This window comes from Mchenga conophoros, linkage group LG2 (assembly GCF_057382185.1).
Source record: "Mchenga conophoros isolate Kocher_MC1m ecotype Shallow Benthic linkage group LG2, M_conophoros_male_GT1.1, whole genome shotgun sequence".
NCBI classification, from domain to species: Eukaryota; Metazoa; Chordata; class Actinopteri; order Cichliformes; family Cichlidae; genus Mchenga; species Mchenga conophoros.
In genome coordinates this window covers 32517966-32536208 of record NC_140527.1, presented here as the reverse complement: position 1 = coordinate 32536208, position 18243 = coordinate 32517966, and the positions used below count along the sequence as shown (strand labels likewise).

At 40.5% G+C, this 18243-nt stretch overlaps 2 protein-coding genes across 6 annotated transcripts in view; one reads left to right on the top strand and one right to left on the bottom strand.

Moving 5' to 3' along the window:
* The window catches only part of rad9a (RAD9 checkpoint clamp component A), a 9865-nt gene extending 542 nt beyond the window's left edge, over positions 1-9323 (bottom strand). The window contains exons 1-11 of one of the 3 annotated variants that reach the window (XM_085295926.1): positions 9037-9323; positions 8848-8918; positions 8620-8693; positions 8464-8512; positions 6126-6240; positions 2888-2987; positions 2491-2636; positions 2297-2403; positions 2041-2105; positions 1850-1948; positions 938-1178 (exon numbers count right to left, since the gene is read on the bottom strand). In XM_085295926.1, coding sequence (XP_085152052.1) covers positions 938-1178; positions 1850-1948; positions 2041-2105; positions 2297-2403; positions 2491-2636; positions 2888-2987; positions 6126-6240; positions 8464-8512; positions 8620-8693; positions 8848-8918; positions 9037-9070 — 1101 coding nt within the window. In that variant the 5' untranslated portion in view covers positions 9071-9323. The remainder of the gene's footprint in view (positions 1-937; positions 1179-1849; positions 1949-2040; positions 2106-2296; positions 2404-2490; positions 2637-2887; positions 2988-6125; positions 6241-8463; positions 8513-8619; positions 8694-8847; positions 8919-9036) is intronic. The other 2 variants (XM_085295935.1, XM_085295945.1) reach the window with 2 other exon arrangements.
* On the top strand, positions 8783-18243 carry LOC146582373 (uncharacterized). Of its 3 annotated transcripts, none has more exons than XM_085295913.1 (7): positions 8783-8925; positions 10391-11609; positions 11705-11829; positions 15413-15851; positions 15968-16103; positions 16228-16445; positions 16628-18243. In XM_085295913.1, exons 2-7 carry the CDS (start codon positions 10803-10805, stop codon positions 16874-16876), a joined length of 1974 nt encoding a protein of 657 aa, XP_085152039.1. In that variant the 5' UTR covers positions 8783-8925; positions 10391-10802; the 3' UTR covers positions 16877-18243. The 3 variants fall into 3 exon arrangements, with proteins under 3 accessions (XP_085152039.1, XP_085152023.1, XP_085152031.1); XM_085295897.1 differs by having other exon boundaries at positions 11687-11829; XM_085295905.1 differs by lacking the exon at positions 8783-8925 and adding an exon at positions 8976-9497 and having other exon boundaries at positions 11687-11829.

Sequence of the window (18243 nt, the reverse complement as noted above, 5' to 3'; positions counted from 1 at the left end):
AATATCTGCTTAAATGTGCACGCCTTTGTTCCAGAGGTTTCTGTGGTTTGTTCAGAAGCAACTCTGCAAACATAAGGTGTGCTGCCATGTTTTTAGAGAGGATTGTTTCTTTCGCCTAGCAACCCTCCAAACAAGCTATTCTTGTTCAGCGTTATTCTAATCACACCCTTATAAACCTTAACATTTGATATGCTAACTTGAGGCCCATAGAGTCTGAGAACTGCACGGTCTGACCTTTGGGTGAATTTGCCAGGACCTTCACTTCCAACAACACTGAGAGCTGTCTTGAAGGTTTTCCACTTGTGAATAATCTTCCTCACTGTACAGTGATGGAGTTCAGGTTGACTGGAAATGGTCTTATAACCCTCACCTGATTGATGGGCAGCAACAACTGTTTCTCTAAGGTTATTGCTGATGTCTTTCCTCCCTGGCACTGCATTAACAAACACCTGAATGCTCCAGACCAGAAAAACAACCAGACCTCTGGTTTTATAAAGGTGAACACACTTGCTGTTAATCAGTTAATCAAGTGGATTTGATTAGCAGCACTTGGCTGCTACTGTATTTATCTTCACACTCAATTTCTGTGGAAGCAGTGAGGATATATTTAGTTACACACACGCACTGCTTGTGTGTAACATGTAAGTAATGATAATAATTCATGAGTTGTTATTAATCTAAAGTTGCATTTAGCTAATTTTAAGACCTAATAAGAACAAGTTGATTTTTTTGTTACAGCCTGACACATAAAACTAAATTAAAAGAGCGTGCGTGTACTTTCTTTTTCACGTGAGGACTGTATGTGGACAGTTGTGACGACTCAATTTTTAAAGAATCTGCTTCTTTTTGTATGTGCGAGAATATTTTACTTCTGTCTTTTTGATTCATTGAAGTGAATCCACAGCCTGTTAACACGCCTGAGAAACCTAAGGCATACCTTTTTATTAGGTAGTCTGTCTAAATCATCTGTTTCTTCTTCTTCTGCCTCCTCGATGAGAATCCTTGCCTTGTGGCTGACTGCTGCAGGCCGTTTTGAACGTGTGTCACCAGATAATGAAGGCGGGGGTGGACCTGTGTTTGAGGGACCTGGCGCAATACTGGTATCCATGGCGATTAGATATGAGTCCATGTCATCATTCATGAAGTCATCGGGAGGGGGTGGAGCTGCTGTGTGTGCTCTGAGGGGTGGAGCAGACGGTTTGGAGTGCAAGTCAGATAGAAAGATGACACACAAGATTAAAAAAAAAAAAAAAAGCTTTTCTTGCTCCTTTTGACCTTCATGGTGACCGTTTGATTTTCTGGACTTGCAAAACAATAACAAATCAACATGACTAACCAGCTTCAATTTTAGAGCTCAATATCATAACAATTAAGCCTACGGCATTCTAGTTTTTCACTCCCATAAATATACTGAGTGCATTTATTGTGTGAAGATGCAACTACAAACAGCTGTTAACTGTGACATGAGTTCTCCAGATTTAGCCTCTCAGCCTCAGAATGACAAGATGTGAAAACCTGAATAAACACAGTTTTTTTTAAAGAGTTTATTCAAACTGGTGGACTAAGAACCTGGTCTAAACTCCTGGAGCAAATAATAAAAATCCATTTCCAACAACTGGAAATGTCGAGTATGAAATGTAAATGGGCTCCTCCAGCATTTGTCTTCATTTACACTCTGATCCACCAGGTGGCGCAGTAGGGTAAACGTTTAGAATTTCCTGCCTGTCACCGAGCTGTTAATAAGCCATTGTGTGAAGGGTACACTAGTTTTGTTTTCATTTTCCTTCCTGCTCACAAACATGAGAAAAAAACGTCCCAAGTCAACAAAAATATGTTTTGTCGTTTTTACCCTTTGCTGTTATTTTTACGAAGGCTGGGATCATCAGAAAGAGTGGCCAGCACAAAGTTTCCTTCCAGGACACTGTCCGTTACTGAAAGCACCACAGGGCTGTCACACAAACAGACACAGAAAAAAATTATGTTATTAAAAAGGAAGAAACAAGTAATCAAAAAAAATAACCCACAGGTGGCGATGCTCACCTGCCCGGCTCGTCCAAGTACATAGAAACAGGGAGGCCAGTTGATTCTGCAAACACTAGTAAACCCTGAATGAGAGATACTAGTTAGTGACTTTGCAAACTATGCAAGCATTACAAGAACACCACAACATCTTGTAAGTGCTTTCATCTGGTCCCCAAATAACTTCTTTCACACTCTGGTCTGATAACCACCTCTCTCCCCCTCCCAAACTAACTTACGCAACTCTCTCGTGCTTTCCCTATATCGTTTCTCTCACCCGCAACTCCTTCAGACAAAAAGTCACACTGTTGTGAGCTTGGGCAGCAAAATGATCAAACTCGTCTGAAGCCAAACACAGCTCGGTCAGCATGGCTTTGGACGCCTCTGAGAGAGCAGAAAAACAAGAGGACAAAAAGCTGATTTTAAAACATAGCAATGCATGGCATTATTAGATGTCAGTTCCTGCTTTACCACTACGCTGGCGAAACTTTTTCATATCAGTCTTGTCACCTGCTTCTTCCTCCACATGGTTCCTGACCCACATCCGTTCATCACTCACTGACACAGTCACTTCGTCCAGAGATGGAGGAAAATGGACGACTGTGTCTACCAGCAGCCTGAGAACAAGAGAAATCAAATCTAGCTACAGCTACAAAGTTACACCTCCCTTAAAATATATTTTACTATTTAAATCTATTTATTCATTTAATCAACCAACTGAAATGTAAAAATGTTTTTCCTGGTGTTAAAAAAAAGCTACACAGTGTTTGTCATCATCAAGTACAAGGAAATAAAAGATTAAAAGCAAGTGGGAGACTGTCATTGTCATGATTTGCAAAATAAACTATGAAGAAAGATTTTTACAGACCTGGGCTGGGCTCTGAATACATTGGCATAGCTGTCCTTATCAAACACTGCCTGCAGGCTCTCGCTGTCCTGGAAAGACAGGTTATGTGTCTTCAGTAGGCCTGTAAAGAAAAATCACGTCAAGTTTGTGAGCAAATAGAAAGCAATGAGATGAAAGCACGATGGGCTTCATTAAATACAAAATATGTGAATGTAAACAAGATGTAAAAGTACAATGTAACAACTTGTTTAGAGGTTATTAAAAGAGTTGCTTTACAGGCAGAAGATAAAATAAAAAGACGCAAAACATTATTTATAAACTGATGTGAAATCAGAATTTATGGATTCAAAGTGTCACAAAAATCCGATATGTATTAATGTGTAGAAGTCCCATTTTTTTAAGTGCTCTTGACCAAAGTTCTCCAGGCCTTCTGAAGGTCTTCTGGCTTCTTCTTCATTCCTTTTTCAGTCCAGTGCTTTCACCTGAGCATTTTCCAATCTGTGTATTTTAACAGATAATTTAGCAAATAACTCATTTTAAATTGTATCTTTAGGCACTTTGTTATTAGCAGCCTGTAACAGATTCCCATTACTTTAGTTGAATCTATGAAAAATGCCAAAGGTAACAGTTTGAGAGGCATAAAATCGCATTTTTGCTCCATGAAAGTGATTCCCAAATAGCCAAAGTATACACAGTGGATGAACAGTCATGGCTTAAGACATGGAAAGAACAGGAAAGAAAATCCAGCAAAGACCTCATACAAGACCTGAGAGATGCATCTGGCCCTAAATCTGATCCATCTACTGTTCACTGAAGTCAGATCAGCAAAAAATGTGGCTGTCAGGAGAAATTAGACAATAACTGTGACAGCTGCATCAGGTCTTATGAACTAATGACTCTAAGTTTGGTCCAAATAATCATCATTATATGCAGAGGAGGTACAGCAGTGAGTGTCTACAGCCATCTGTAAAATACAGTGGAGGCTCTGTCATGGTTTGGAGCTGCTCGAAACATAATATCTTTCTATAATGGTTACAACTTTTATTTATGAATTTCTTCACGAATGAAAGTCGTTCAAAACATTACTGCTACTTTCAGTGCTATTGATATTTATTTAAGACTCTTGTTTTTTAATCATATCTATCTAATAGACTCCAATCTGTTCATGTAAATGAAGAGTCCTCTTCACATGCTAAGGTTAATTATGGAGTTCCACGGGCTTCCCTTCCTTAGGCAGTATCATCAGAAGGCATAGCATACATTTTCACTGCTATATAGATGACACCCAACTTTACCTATCCATGAAGCCAGATAATACACATCAATTAGTTAAACTGAAGGAACGTTTTAAAGACATAAAGACCTGGATTACCTCTAATTTTCTGCTTCTAAATTCAGACAAAACTGTGGTTAATGTACTCGGCCCAAAAAATCAGAGACAGATTCTTACTCTGGATGGCATTAACATGGTCTCCAGTAACACTGTGAGGAATCATTTTTGACCAGGATATGTCCTTCAATGCACATATTAAACAAATATCTACCACTGCTTTCTTCCATTTGTGGAATAGAATAGTTAGAAACATCCTGTCTCAGAGTGATGCTGAAAAACTAGTTCATGCCTTTATTACTTCTAAGCTGGACTACTGTAATTCATTATTATCAGGATGTCCTAAAAACTTCCTGAAAAGCCTTCGGCTGATCCAAAATGCTGTGGAAAAAGTGCTGTTAGGAACTAGAAAGAGAGAACATATTTCTCCTATACCGGACTCTCTTCGTTGGATCCCTGTTAAATCCAGAATCAAATTTAAAATCCTGCTCCTCAAATACAAGATCTTGAATAATCAAGCCCCATCTTATCTTAATGACCTTATAGTGCCATATCACCCCATTAGAGCTTGCTGTTCTCAGACAGCAGGCTTACTTTTAGGCCCCTCTTCTGTGGACCCAGGCTCTGTTCTCTTTGTATTATTGTAGTCTTTATCTTACCATATAAAGTGCCTTGAGGCAACTGTTGTTATGATTTGCTGCTATATAATTAAGACTGAATTGAATTATGAACCCAAAAAAGTATCATCAGATTTTTATCCACCTCACAATATCAACTAAAAAATGTCTGATTGGCAATGGCTTCATTTTTCAGCATGGTAATAATCCCAAACACACTGCCAAAGCCGTTAAAGCATACTTGGATAGAAAAAACACACTCTCAGTCGTGGATTGGGCTCGCCAGAACCCGGACCTCAAAACTAACAAAAGGTAGCAAACATCCAAATAAGACCTTTGAATGAAGCCTGGAGAACTATTCCTGAAGACTACTTAAAAACACACCAAGAAAGCTGCCAAAGAGTTCAGACTGTGTTGAAGAATAAAGATACTTATAGCAAATACTGACTTTCTAACTTGTTACAATTAAACAGTTTTTGCCTGATTTACTGTATTTCCATGTATGTTTGCATGTTTCAATAAATCACTGCACCTATTTCCTCTTTTATTAGCAAAATATAAAGAAACAAGGAGTGACTCAAGAGTTTTGCACAGTACTGTATAGTTTAATAAATACATGTAAAAGCCATATGAAAAAGGGTAGTTTTTCATTTAAAATAGCTACAGTTGAGGCACCTCTAAGTTTCAAAGAGATTATAGAAGTTTTGTTTTAGCTCTGTGCAGCACTAAGTGACCTGCAGGCCTGACATTTGTACTCAGTGAACTTATCTCTAATATATTTGGGTTCCGCAGTACTGGTGGACTTATAAATGATAAATAATTATATTATAAATACAGAATTATAAACACTTATATTTATCTGTAGGTCAATGCAAGGATGTAATAATAATAATAATAATAATAATAATAATAACAGATTGCATTTATATAGCGCTTTTCGAGCATTCACTCTCACACACAAGCTACAGTTGTAGCCACAGCTGCCCTGGGGCAGACTGACAGAAGCGAGGCTGCCATATCGCGCCATCGGCCCCTCTGGCCAAGACCAGTAGGGGGTAGGTGAAATGTCTTGCCCAAGGACACAACGACCAAGACTGCCCGAGCCGGGGCTCGAACCGGCAACCTTTCGATTACAAGACAAACTGCCAACTCTTGAGCCACGATCGCCCTGTAATGTAAGAACTGGATGTGTTCCCTCACCTCTGGGTTTGAAACCAGCACCATTCTACATGCCTGAATGAGTTGTAAGCCTTCTTAAATCATATATGGAAAACACTTTGAATGATCTGATAATGAAGTGAATCACTGATACCGTGCTTGCAGTGCAGGGTGAAGGTGAGACGGTCCTTCTGTTTGTCGAGATCGATGTGACACTTTTCCACCGTCTTCTCCAAAGTTGTCAGAGATCTGAACACAGACTGTACACTCTGAAACACAGGGGGGAAATAATGCTTATCAATATGCAATGACACACTCTGGTACAATCAACAGGAATCAACATTTTAGTCACACTCAAATGGTATCTAAATCAATATGTTTGCTGTTTCTGACAAGTGACACACAATTCACTCTCTAATATAACTGCTAAGTACAACTGTTAATACGAGGAAGCTGTGAGGTTTTTGCAAAACTTGAACACAGATAACCACAACCGTTGGGTGGTAACACGACAGGAAAGGAGGCATTTGAAGCTGTCAGCAGATACAAGACTACGCTCTCAATCCCAAGAATAAGATCTGCTATTCCTAACTGTAGTTACATCAGGGAGGCCCAAGTACTGCCATCATGCAGTTAATTTGAAAAACAGCAGCAGCAACAACAAAAAAAAAAAAACAAGGAACAAAAAAATCATTATGAGAAAGTATGATGTTTATCTTTAGTATGTTTAAAATCAAAGTAATCAAGAAACTATCAGCCACATTTCCATAACATGGCAAACTGCGACTGAGAATTAATGTAAACCAGTGAGAAAAGGAGAAAAAAATATATAGAGAGAAAGTTAAAATTTACATTTTTCACATTTTGGTAGTGGTCACATGAATGCAAACCTGACCAAACTATTAGACAAAAATCAGACTGGCAGCTTTAGTTTCAATACATCTTTTGTGATCGAGTGGTTGAACTTTTTGTGATGGGACTTTCGGGTTTAATGCAAGGTCAGAGTAGTTATTTAAAATGAACTGTGAGCTTAAAAAGAATTCAAACTAGACTAGAAAACAAAAGAAAAGTAACTGAAGTGATACTTATCACAACCTGCCTGAGGGGCCTTTGGTAAGCATGTTTATTGAGATCCGTGACAGTCAAGTGACTGATTCTATGCAATCCTGAGATAAACTAAATACAGTCTTACTGCTAGGGGCTTGTAATCCAATTCAAAATGTGAGTAGTTTGCATGTCTAGAGCATTCAGGTGTGTGTTAACACAATCCCAAGGATGGAACATGTCAGCAGTGATCTTAAAGAAGCCATTGTTGATGCAAAGCAATCTGACAATCGTTATAAACCGATTTCCAAATAATTTGACCACGGTGAGGACAATTACAAGTGGAAAACATTCCAGACAGCTGTCAATCCTTCCAGGTGTGGACGTCCCTGCAAACTCACACCAGTGACAGACTGTGCAGTGAACAGAGAAACTGCAAAAATAAAAAATAAAAATCCAAGAGCTACATTTCAGACTCTACAGGCCTTAGTTAGCAGTTAAATGTCAAAGTTCACAACAGTACAATTAGAAAAAGACTGAACAAGTTTGGCTTGTTTGGAAGGGTTGCCAGCAGAAAGCCTCTACTGGCTGTAAAAGAATATGGCAGCACATCTTAGGCCTGCAACTGAAGAAACCACCTCTGTTTGGTGAAAACCAAACAGCATATCAGCACAAACACCTCATACCAACTGTCAGGTATGATGGTGAGAAGGTGATGATTTGAGCTTGTTTTGCAGCCATAGGACACTGACACCTTCCACTCATTGAGTTGACCATGAACTCCTCTGTTTACCAAAGTATTCCAAACTGAAATGTGAGGACATCGGCCTGACAGCCAAAACTTGGCCCAAACAGCATCGTGCAGGAGGACAAGAATCCCAAGTACTAAAGCAAATCTACAACGGAATGGCTGAAAAAGAGAATAATTAAGCTCTAGACCTGTCCCCAACTGAACTGCTGAGGTGGGACCTTAAGAGAACTGTGCATAAATGAATGCCCGCAAACCGCGATGTCCTGAAGCAACACTGTAAAGAACAGTAGGCCAAAACTCTGAGACAATGATCTGAGACACTGGTGAAGTCAAACAGAAAACGATTACTTTGAAACAATATGAGCGACTCATAAACTTCAAGTGATTGCTCCTATAGGTGGTTCTACGAGCTACTGAATCATGGGGTGTACTTAATTTCACAGGTCTAACTGTGAGTAACAAAGACCTGTGGGAACTCTTTTTCACAAGATTGTAACTGGAACCTAAATGCCTTCAATACGTTGCACACCTCTGATATATCATAACTGTTGTAGATAAGAAACGAATTCTATAATAACTTTGGGTGTTATGTCATCATGAAAGTTTGGGAACCACATTATCTACTAAAATGTAATTAATGTCACACCCAGACTATATAAAGCCTTGAAAAACAGTAGATTATCTAATTCTCTCACACCTTTATTGCCATCTTGCAGCGGAAGTTATCCCCACTAGTAATGGAGTACCTGCACAGAAAAACAGAGGTATAAAAGGCAGAAGTTCACTCATATACACGCTTTCTTTTTCTCTCACACAAAGATGCCATTTATAAACACAGGCATGTAGTCTGCACCTGCTGAAGAAGAGTGGTGCGAACAGGAAGCAAGCATAAGCCGACCGAGAGGAGTTCACAGACCGCAGGGCCAGCTACGACACGAGAGAGAGAGAGAGAGAGAGAGAGAGAGAGACCAACAAATCAACTTTTTTCATTGACGCAAAGTGTGCACCCACAGGAAGCAACAAGCCTATCTGCATTGTAAGAGGAAGTGATGGTGTGCAAGTCAGTGTCAGAACAGCTCACCCCATCTTCCTGAGGCTCAACATACAGCTCATCGCCGATCCTGGACAGAGAATGGACGGCTTTGGCCAGTACTGGACGGTACAGACACACCCACCAACAAACACACACAAGATAATTATTAGCAACATCTAATCAATGACACATGTTCTAGTTAGAGACTGTGTTTAATATTCAGGAAATGTTTGCTACCTTTCACGTTTCCTCCCGTTACGATACAGTGCATCTCTGCAAACTCACTTTTCCGCTAAGTTAGCACATTTGGCTAAAAGTTAGCCAAAACGAGCGGCTAAGCATCACCGAGAAGTACACAAGACGGCGTTTTAATCGTTTCCACGCCGAGAGCAAATCTTCCTACCGAAAGCATACTCCGTTTATTTCCAGTCTAAGTTTATTTTACTCGGTTAAGCAGTGTCTCTTTCATCGATATCAGCGTTGTTTACGCCGCCATTGCCCGCTTACAAAGTGCGGACCAATCAGATACACGGCAACTTAAAGGGGGTGTGCGTTTGACGCTGCAGATGCGCACTTAGTTTCTAAGTGAACATTTCTGCCACTTGTGTTTTTCTTCACTGCATCTTCGGGGCTGGTTTTTTATGATCGTCCGGATTAGAAATATATAAAGATAGCGTGACGAAAAACCAAAAAATAAGGTATAATTGTAATGGATAAAGATGTACATTGTTACTAATTGTTATATAAACTTTACTTAATGATTAGCAACTTGATAATTATTAAATAAGTTCATGTCAGAATAGGAAAGTAGCTTTTCAAGTACTGTAGTGTACCTACTTAATCTTATACTCTAAACCTTCAGTCAGAAAGAAGGCAGTACAATTACTGTGCTTTTAAATGCATAGTAGTTGGCTGAAATATAATTAAAACAGTTAAAAGTTTATCAGGGCGGCAGCATTTTTTAATGACTTGCAGTGGAGAACAGTATAGCTGGTGGCTAACAAACCTATAAGAAAGATTGCATGGTGTTCTCCAAGCTGAAGTACACTGCATGTTTGGAGAATCTATTACTTTATTTCGACAACAGTAGCAAAGGCCTCTGTGACAGCATTTTTCACAGAGTTGATATAAAATGGGTTATTGCAAAGCTCAGTGCAGACATTTTCCTATATCTTTAATTTGGCAGGCGCATTCATAGCGGCTGCTCTTAAGAACGCCCTATAATTATCAGTTACAGGTCACAGAGGGTGTGTGTGCACTTGAGTGAGCAAGCGTTACAAGTAGAGAAATGGGAAAGAAGGGAGGGCAAAATACAAAGATGGGCAGAAATACACACAGTGGGAGAGAGTTAGAGTCAGCAAACAATTATCTCACCTTACTGGTCTTTCTTGTTGGTCTGCTTCAGTTTGTAATATCTGAGGAACGCAGCCATTCACAGTCTCTCCTCCCATTACCAGTGATATAAGTGGCTGCTGGAGAAGAGGTGTGACTACAACACCAGTAGTGTAATGGAACTATGGGCATTTAGTAAAAGCGAGAGACTTTTGAAAATAGGGAAAAAACAACAAAAGCTTATATCTCTTTGTTGCAGAACAACAGAAGAAGACTTCTGCTGCTCTTCTTGAGGATTGAGCATTAGTGGAGGCAGCATAAGAAGCAGCAGTTTACACAGAGAAGAAGAAGAAGGATTTGTACCTCTGGACGTTTAACTGGAAGAGGTGGATCTTTCTTCATATTTGCTATGAAGCAACTACATTGTCATGGAAAGGGATTGGATTATTCAGAAAGGCGAAAGCAGCCATAACAGGTGTCTTTCTAACAAAAACTGGACCAAAGAGTGATATCTTCTACACAAAGGTATTTTTCCTCTTGTCATGCTGGTTGTAAAGCGACGAATTATATTATTTGCATAGAGTCCGTCCTTGTGTATCCAGTTTCACTGTGGTGTTGACACGCGTTTCTGCGACTTCTGGATTTAGAAGACTTAGAGGTTGTGTTACTAGATGTCTCAGTCACCTAATCCAGCAGACTCCCAGGCCCTGCTGCAGTCCATGCTGCAGAAACTGAAGCTGCAGTCGGAAAGAGAGGGCCAGGGGCACCGGCACACTCTTGGACCAGAAAACAGCAGCCCAGGTACTAATGGCATCCCTTCAAATAAGGTCAGGAGCCCTGCTGCAGACAGCAACTTTAACTTCAAATTTAGTCATCTACAGCAGCCCGGTCATGGAGGTGGGGTGGACAGGGGTTTTATTTCCTTCCCCTCCCAGAAAGACAACAGTGTTGGTGACACTGGTGATAGCAGGGTTATGGGACAGGCGACACAGCCTGCGATCGCCCCAACAGTAACAGGGCAGCTGTTTCCTACCACATCACTTAAAGATGCTTCCTTTGAGAGGACTGATAGTGAGAAGTGGAGTTTTGGCAATTCTGCAATGAAAAGAAGCATGCCTCCTAACACAGATGCTGCCCAAAGCATGGGAGTGAATGAGAACCAGGAGCAGGGCTTTAAACCTAAAGTCTACCTGTGGGCCGCGAAAAACACAGACCCTTTCGCAGGAGGTCAAGACAATAAAGCGTTAATTGTAGGAAATGGAGGATTTGGAGCGATGGCAGAAAACAAAGATACGCAGGTTGCCTCAGACAGTCAAAAAACAACAAACAGTAGCGTGAGGAGGAAACAGAGATCATCTGAGAATAAAACCAGAAGGTGGACGCAGAGGCTCAAGGAGCGATGGAAGGACAGACAAGGAAAAAAGGGAAAAGAAGAAGAAGGAAGCATAGGAGACCAGAAGAGTGGGGAGGAACCTGAGGTGAGTAGTTTGGTTTTGTTATATAATGATAAAAAAAGAAATCTTGAAGTGACACTGCAACTTGTTTTTTCACGCAGATTTCACACCCAAACCAGGTTACAGAAAGCCTCATCAATGCGTCAAATAAGGACGAAAGGACCCTCCGTTCACTGGACACCAGTGGAGCCAGTAAAATGCTTCCTGCACGCACAGAGGACGCCACTAACGACAGCCACATCAGGTAACAGGCACACAAATGATCCTAAATTGCACAAATACATCCAAACCTGCACTCTAGCAGCATGGCACAAACTGAAAGCCGAACAGTTTTTTTTTGGCTTTATTTGCTCTGAAACGTCAGCAGTAAGATATGTGAAGCATTTGAGATGTTTCCAGCCATCAGACATCTTTACCCTTGATGTGTGTCTGTGGTCTGAAGTGCCAAACACACCCTGTCACTGAGAGCATGTGTCATTACAAACTTTCATGCTGTGTACAATGAGATTTTTTTAAAACCTGCTATTAAAGGAAACAGATGTACACAGCAAGTAACTCATAAAGAATGATTCTCTCATTAGGACTTAACACACAAGATGGAAAGATACTCGCTTACCGAAGCCAAGTTTGTTTGCTTTATGTTTTTCCTACTAGAGACATAAATAATTAAAATAACTCCCATATATGTAGCTTTCATTTTGAAGGATTTGTAATTTCCTAAAACAGGTAGACTTAGCTAGCTGGATCTTGAGGAAGATTAAGGAACACTACAAAAACATAATCAAGCGATGTAGAAGTGGTGCAAAACTGGTCTGTAGTATATGTAATGTACAGGAAATGCTGCCTGAGCCCTACTTGCTGGAAATGAGAGCATGAAAAGTAGGCCGTAGAGAATATGAAATAGCTTAGAAATTGTAAAATTGCAAATTTGACCAACGACAAAAGATAAAAACAAGCCTTAAAGCCATATAAAAACATCTGATACTTGACTGGTGGTGTCTCAGGGGCTAAAAACAAATAACAACAGGCAGCAACAACAACAAAAAAGGTTTATAAAATTTGCTCTGGTCAGCATTTCTGTTGTATCGAGTTAGCTTGTAAGCTTAGTTGGTCCATGAAGGCCCATGTAAACTACTGTAAACTACTGTAAACTACTGCCACAGTGTGTGTCATTGATGTGTTTTATGTATATGGCTACATTTCTAGGGAAACAGTAGAGCTCTATGGCGCAGTGGACTAAACAGTAATACTTGCTAATAGAATTTAGTCAAACATGAGGCCCGTGGGTGAGAATCGAACTGGCAAAGAAAATGTGAAGTAGGGCATACATTTTTGACTTTTAACGGTATTTTCATAAACTTTACAGCTTGTTCTAGTGATAAAGACCTTCCCCACAGTCATTCATTATACAGTAATGAAGAACAGATAAACACAAGTTCCTGTTCTTTTACTATCTACTATAGGCATGTCTGGTTTTTACAAGAAGACCACAGTAAGGTAAACAAATAAAATAGGACATTTTCTGTGTATTGACAAAAGCTTTCTCCAGGACAGCCTGGACAAGGAGCAAACAGAACTTTAAGAATTTAATCTGCTGAGAGATTTCTTTCATTAAAGTTGTTGGATAATGACAATTTTTGTTATTTTGTTTCTGCACACTGGGGCTTTACAAAAATGTTGCATTAGCTGTTTAGGAATTTCAGGAGATCAAAAGTAATTGGTTGTACTAAGATCATTTTAAATATAAATTCAGTTTTTAATACTTGGATTAAAATTATTTGCATACAGTGACCAACGGAACAGTTTCTTCCCCCAAGCCGTCAGACTCCTGAACACTCAGTGACTGGACTGACACACACACGCACACCTTCATGCATGTGACTACCAAGCACTTATATGTAGTATCTCATATTAACCACACACACACACACACACACACACACACACACACACACACACACACACACACACACGTGCAGACACCCCTATAGACACCAAGTTACTTTTGCACAATACTCAGCATTTTGCACATTTCCATTGCACTGTGTTGTGTCTAGTGTTGCACTGTAGCACCAGGGTCTCGGAGGAACGCTGTCGCATTTCACTCTGTACTGTACCACTGTACATGGTCGAAATGACAATAAAAGCCACTTGGTGCGATCGTGGCTCAAGAGTTGGCAGTTCGTCTTGTAATCGGAAGGCTGCCGGTTCGAACCCTGGCTCTGACAGTCTCGGTCGTTGTGTCCTTGGGCAAGACACTGTTGCCTACTAGTGGTGGTCAGAAGGTCAGAGGGCCCGGTGGCGCCAGTGTCCGGCAGTCTCGCCTCTGTCAGTGCGCCCCAGTGCAGCCGTGGCTACAATGTAGCTTGCCATCACCTGTATGTGTGTGTGAATGGGTGGATGACTGAATGTAGTGTAAAGCGCTTTGGGGTCCTAAGGGACTAAGTAAAGCAAATACAGGCCATTTACTTGACTTGATTTGAAATGCTGTGTTTCTTCCCTTGCGATGCTCTGCCTGACCTTTACCGTAGTCCCCTACAGCTGTTCGTGGGTCTCTCTGGTTTCAGTTTAGTTTTTGGTAACTGAAAAGCATCCTCTGTTAGGCTCAGGTGACTGACTTGGCCATCAAAGAATACCCATGTCTTTGCCTTGAGAAACTCTTGGGTTGCTTTTGGAGTATGATTGTAATCTCCATTTGCACCATGAAACAGTGTCATGATCAGTTTTGGAGCATTTGGTTGAATCGGAGCAGAGAGTAGAGCCCTGCACACTTCACAATTTATCCGGCTGCTTCTTTTAGCAGTCACATCACTAATAAAGACCAGTGACCCAGCTCCAGCTGTACATGCCTATACTGTAACACTGCTTCCACCATGTTTGACAGATGATGTGGTACACTCATGAGGATCATGAGATGTTTCTGTCCTTCTCCACAGTTTTCTCTTTCCATCATTGTGGTGCAAGGTCCAAAGAATTTTTCAAAACCACATGTTTTCTGGCAAAGTCTAATTTGGGCTTCTTGCTCTTGAGTGTAATCAGTAGTTTGCACCTTGTTGTAAACCCCCTGTTTCTATTCACGAAGGCGTCTCTTGATTGTAGTCTTTGATAATGATACACCTACCTCCTTGAGAAAGTTCTTGACTTGGTTAGTTGATGAGTTGAGTGAAGTTGTTTTTGTTAACCATGGAAATAATTCTGTCATCATTCACTGCAGTTGTCTCCTTAGGGCCTTCAGGCATTTCGGTGTTGCTGAAGGAGGCCACTGTATTCATTCTTTATAAGAATGAAACAGATTGTTGATTTGGACACTGCTGAAGCTTTTGCTCTCTCTAAGATGTTTATTTTGTTTTGTTTTTCAGCCTCCCTCACTTGCACAGACATCTCTTTGGGACTCATTTAAAAGTACAGTGAAAAATAAAATGCAATTTTAACACTTTGAATCAGTTTGAGATATTATGCTTTCTTCACTTGTCATAAAATAACAAGGGAGCAGGCCTCTACTGCTTGTCAGTCAGTTGTCTCATTAATTTTGAACCTCTATGCATAAAAATGACCCTTTCCTAAAAACTTAATGCCAATTTCTTTCTAATAATGTGTTGATTGTTTGTTTAAAATCAACCGTGGTGATGTACAGAGGTAAAACCTCAAAAATACAAAGTTATGGAGCTAACTGTATTCAAGGACCTTTTATAACATCACACCTCATCTGAGTGAACTCTGAAATGTTATTTTGGGTTATTTTAAATAAAAATCTCTTTGTGCTGTTGGTAGTGATGGGATTTGTATACTGAATTTTTGAGTTTAATGAAGATTTTGTCCCGTTTCAGACCTGCCAGTGACTTTGAATTGGGCCTCGGGTCATTCAGTCTGCTGGAAGAGATCACTAAGGGCCAAGAGTGGGCTAAGTTCCTCAGTCCCAGCCTTTCATCCTCATCAGCAAATCAGAGACCATTAGAGGACCCAATGGGCCAACCCCCAAACCAACTAAATCCTCACAGTAGCACTCCGTCAAATGGGATTTTGAACCAACTTGGCAGTGGGGGCAACCAGTGGAGCTTCAGGAGCACAGAGTCATCACGGGCCACAGATTTCAGCATGGCGCAAACATTGCCTAATGCTTTCCCAGCTGCAAGTACGGACATTTCAGGTGGAAAACTACATCAGACTGACCCTTCAGAAGCAATGGAAGATGGTCACAACTACCCACATATGCAGTCTGGAGCGAGCAGACTGGAACAGCAAATAAGACCTCCATCATTTGTAGTGGTAAGATATTCATAAACAAAAAATATCTCATGTTCATCCAGTTAATATAAAAAAGAATATCTATATTATCAATATGACAACTTTGTGATTCTCCCATTCTCTCTTGTCCTTTGCAGTCTACAAAAAATCCGCTTAACAAGGCGTTGAAGAGCCGAGTCACCCTCAACAGAAAGAGACAGCATCAGTCGGCTGACAGGAGAGACGACAGGCTTCAAGCCGACAAAATAAGTGATGGAGAGCAGACAGACAGAGGTCAGAACAGCTTAATACTCCAACAGCAACATTAATGATCAGTTATTATTAAAGAGTTTTTATTGTTTGAGCGATTTAATTTGGTGGCTGTTCAGGAAATCAAGTTGTCTCTTTTGTTTTACAGAAGGGGACATGTCTTCACTGAATCCTACGAGCAGCCAGATGATGGTTGACACAGGAGAGTCAGAGCACGAGAACGTAATACCCTTATACACCCTAAACTCTCATTCAGCCTCTCTCTCCCCAACTGCTTTTAATCCTTTGGCTCGAGCGCCCCATGGTGTCCTCAAATACCCCGTATCCCCCGAGTCGGAGTCCTCAATGGAGACAGTGAATAAAAGGGTAAGATAGTGTGTATCGCAGCGCCTCCTTGTGGTTGGAAATTTTAAAATGTCAACATCCACAAATAAAATTAATGAAATGATTTGAAAAAACTTGAGGAAATCATTCAGTCTCTGTAATATTTAATCAGATGCTAAATTCTCTGTAACTTTTTTGTGTTTCGTGCTTCTTTCTCGGTTCAGAGGAGAGTGGAGGAGAACCGCCGGGTTCGTTTTGCGGAGGAAGTGGTGGCCATAGAACCTCCAGACATGGATCTGGACACTTCAGACTTGGAGGATGACTCAGCAGCTACAGATGAGGACTCGGTGACAGAGCAGGAGTGTGAAGTGCATCCGGTAGCGGCAGGGGAGGAGGCACCGGCCCGGCGGACAGCCCTCCCTGCGTGGATACTGGCTCTGAAGAGGAAGAACACAAACAAGAAACGCAGATAGTGACTGTAAAACTGTCTGCATGCTGGGTTCATTCTCACGGACTTTGCGTTCTATAAATTAAACAAATAAACTTAAGGGGATACAGTTTGTCTCAAGAGCAGGTTGCTCTGCTTTGAAAACTTTTTTTTTTTAATGTGACAGTATTTCAAAAAGTCATATCTGACCAGTAGTAGGCCTGGCGTGGATACGTAATCACTTTTTCCCTCATTTATTTTCTGAAATGTTTTGATTTTAAGATGCAATAAGGGAAATAAATACTATATTGGGATATACATATATATTTATATATATATATATATATTTATATTTATATTTTCTGCAGTGCACACAGAAAGCTTTATAAGTGGATATTTTTGTCTTTCTTTTTCTTATTGTTCCTGCTTTATTAAGCAAAGTTTGAGCAGAGGTTAAAGACTTTTCCAGTTGCACTAGTGATCCAAACTAAGGACTATGCTGCAGTAACCCAACAGCTGAATGTGCTGAAAGCATTTTGTTGATTCAGATGTTCCTCCTTGTGCTCCTTCAGTCTTACACATGACAGCAGTCTGCTATCTGCGTCACTCACTTACTGTACTCACCACCCCACCCCACAGTCCATATCCTGTCTCAGGGTAATGGCTCCCAGTCCAGCCATCATAGAGAATAACCCCAAAGGAGGAAGAATGTGTGAGCTGGAGTGGTCAGTGGTTTCTGATCAGCTGCTCCTCTCTATTCAATACCACCATTTAAATTTGGAGAGATGGAGACAAGCACCTGAGCACTGAGTTCACTTATTCTAGTGAGAAAGCATCGACTTTGTATAAAAGATGAATGTAGCCACTAGTTTTTAAGCCTTATTTAAACAGCACAGTCCCGTCCTATTTAAACCCTGAGCCAGGGCTGGAGCTGACCGAGGAACCAAGGACACTGCACACTCATATGGTAGTATGAGTGTGCCATACTGTCAATCAAAAGGTAGCTCCTCCATAAAGCGAACCCCGCTTTTTCTACATGTGATCACTGTTTATGAAATGAACATCATTCTGTCTTGAATAAGACTTAAAACTAGCAGCTGTGACCATAAACCAGGTTGGTATTTAAACAGTTCGTTTTCATAGCCAGAAACTGCTTTTATCTTTTATATACTGTGTATACAGAGTGAATCATCATCTCACATGAACCTCTGTGAATTTTTTTAACAGCTGAGGCCGTTTTATTTCTTTTTAGATGTAGCAACATGAGAGGCTGTGCAGTATTGAGACAAAAAATAAAGCGTCAGAGCTTTAGCTATCTGTCTTCTTTGGTAGGGTTAGACGAGAACTTTGTTATTTCTGCCTTTTTTCTTTTTTTTTTACAGAATAAACAAATAAAATAAATTTATACAGTCA

Bases quoted from the DNA above. Each gene is read 5' to 3' on its own strand.
- LOC146582373 (XM_085295897.1), top strand. From the start codon at position 10,803: ATGTCTCAGTCACCTAATCCAGCAGACTCCCAGGCCCTGCTGCAGTCC. The intron at 11,830-15,412 runs GTAACAGGCACA...GTCCCGTTTCAG, and splicing joins ACTAACGACAGCCACATCAG to ACCTGCCAGTGACTTTGAAT. The intron at 16,446-16,627 runs GTAAGATAGTGT...TTCTCGGTTCAG, and splicing joins TGGAGACAGTGAATAAAAGG to AGGAGAGTGGAGGAGAACCG.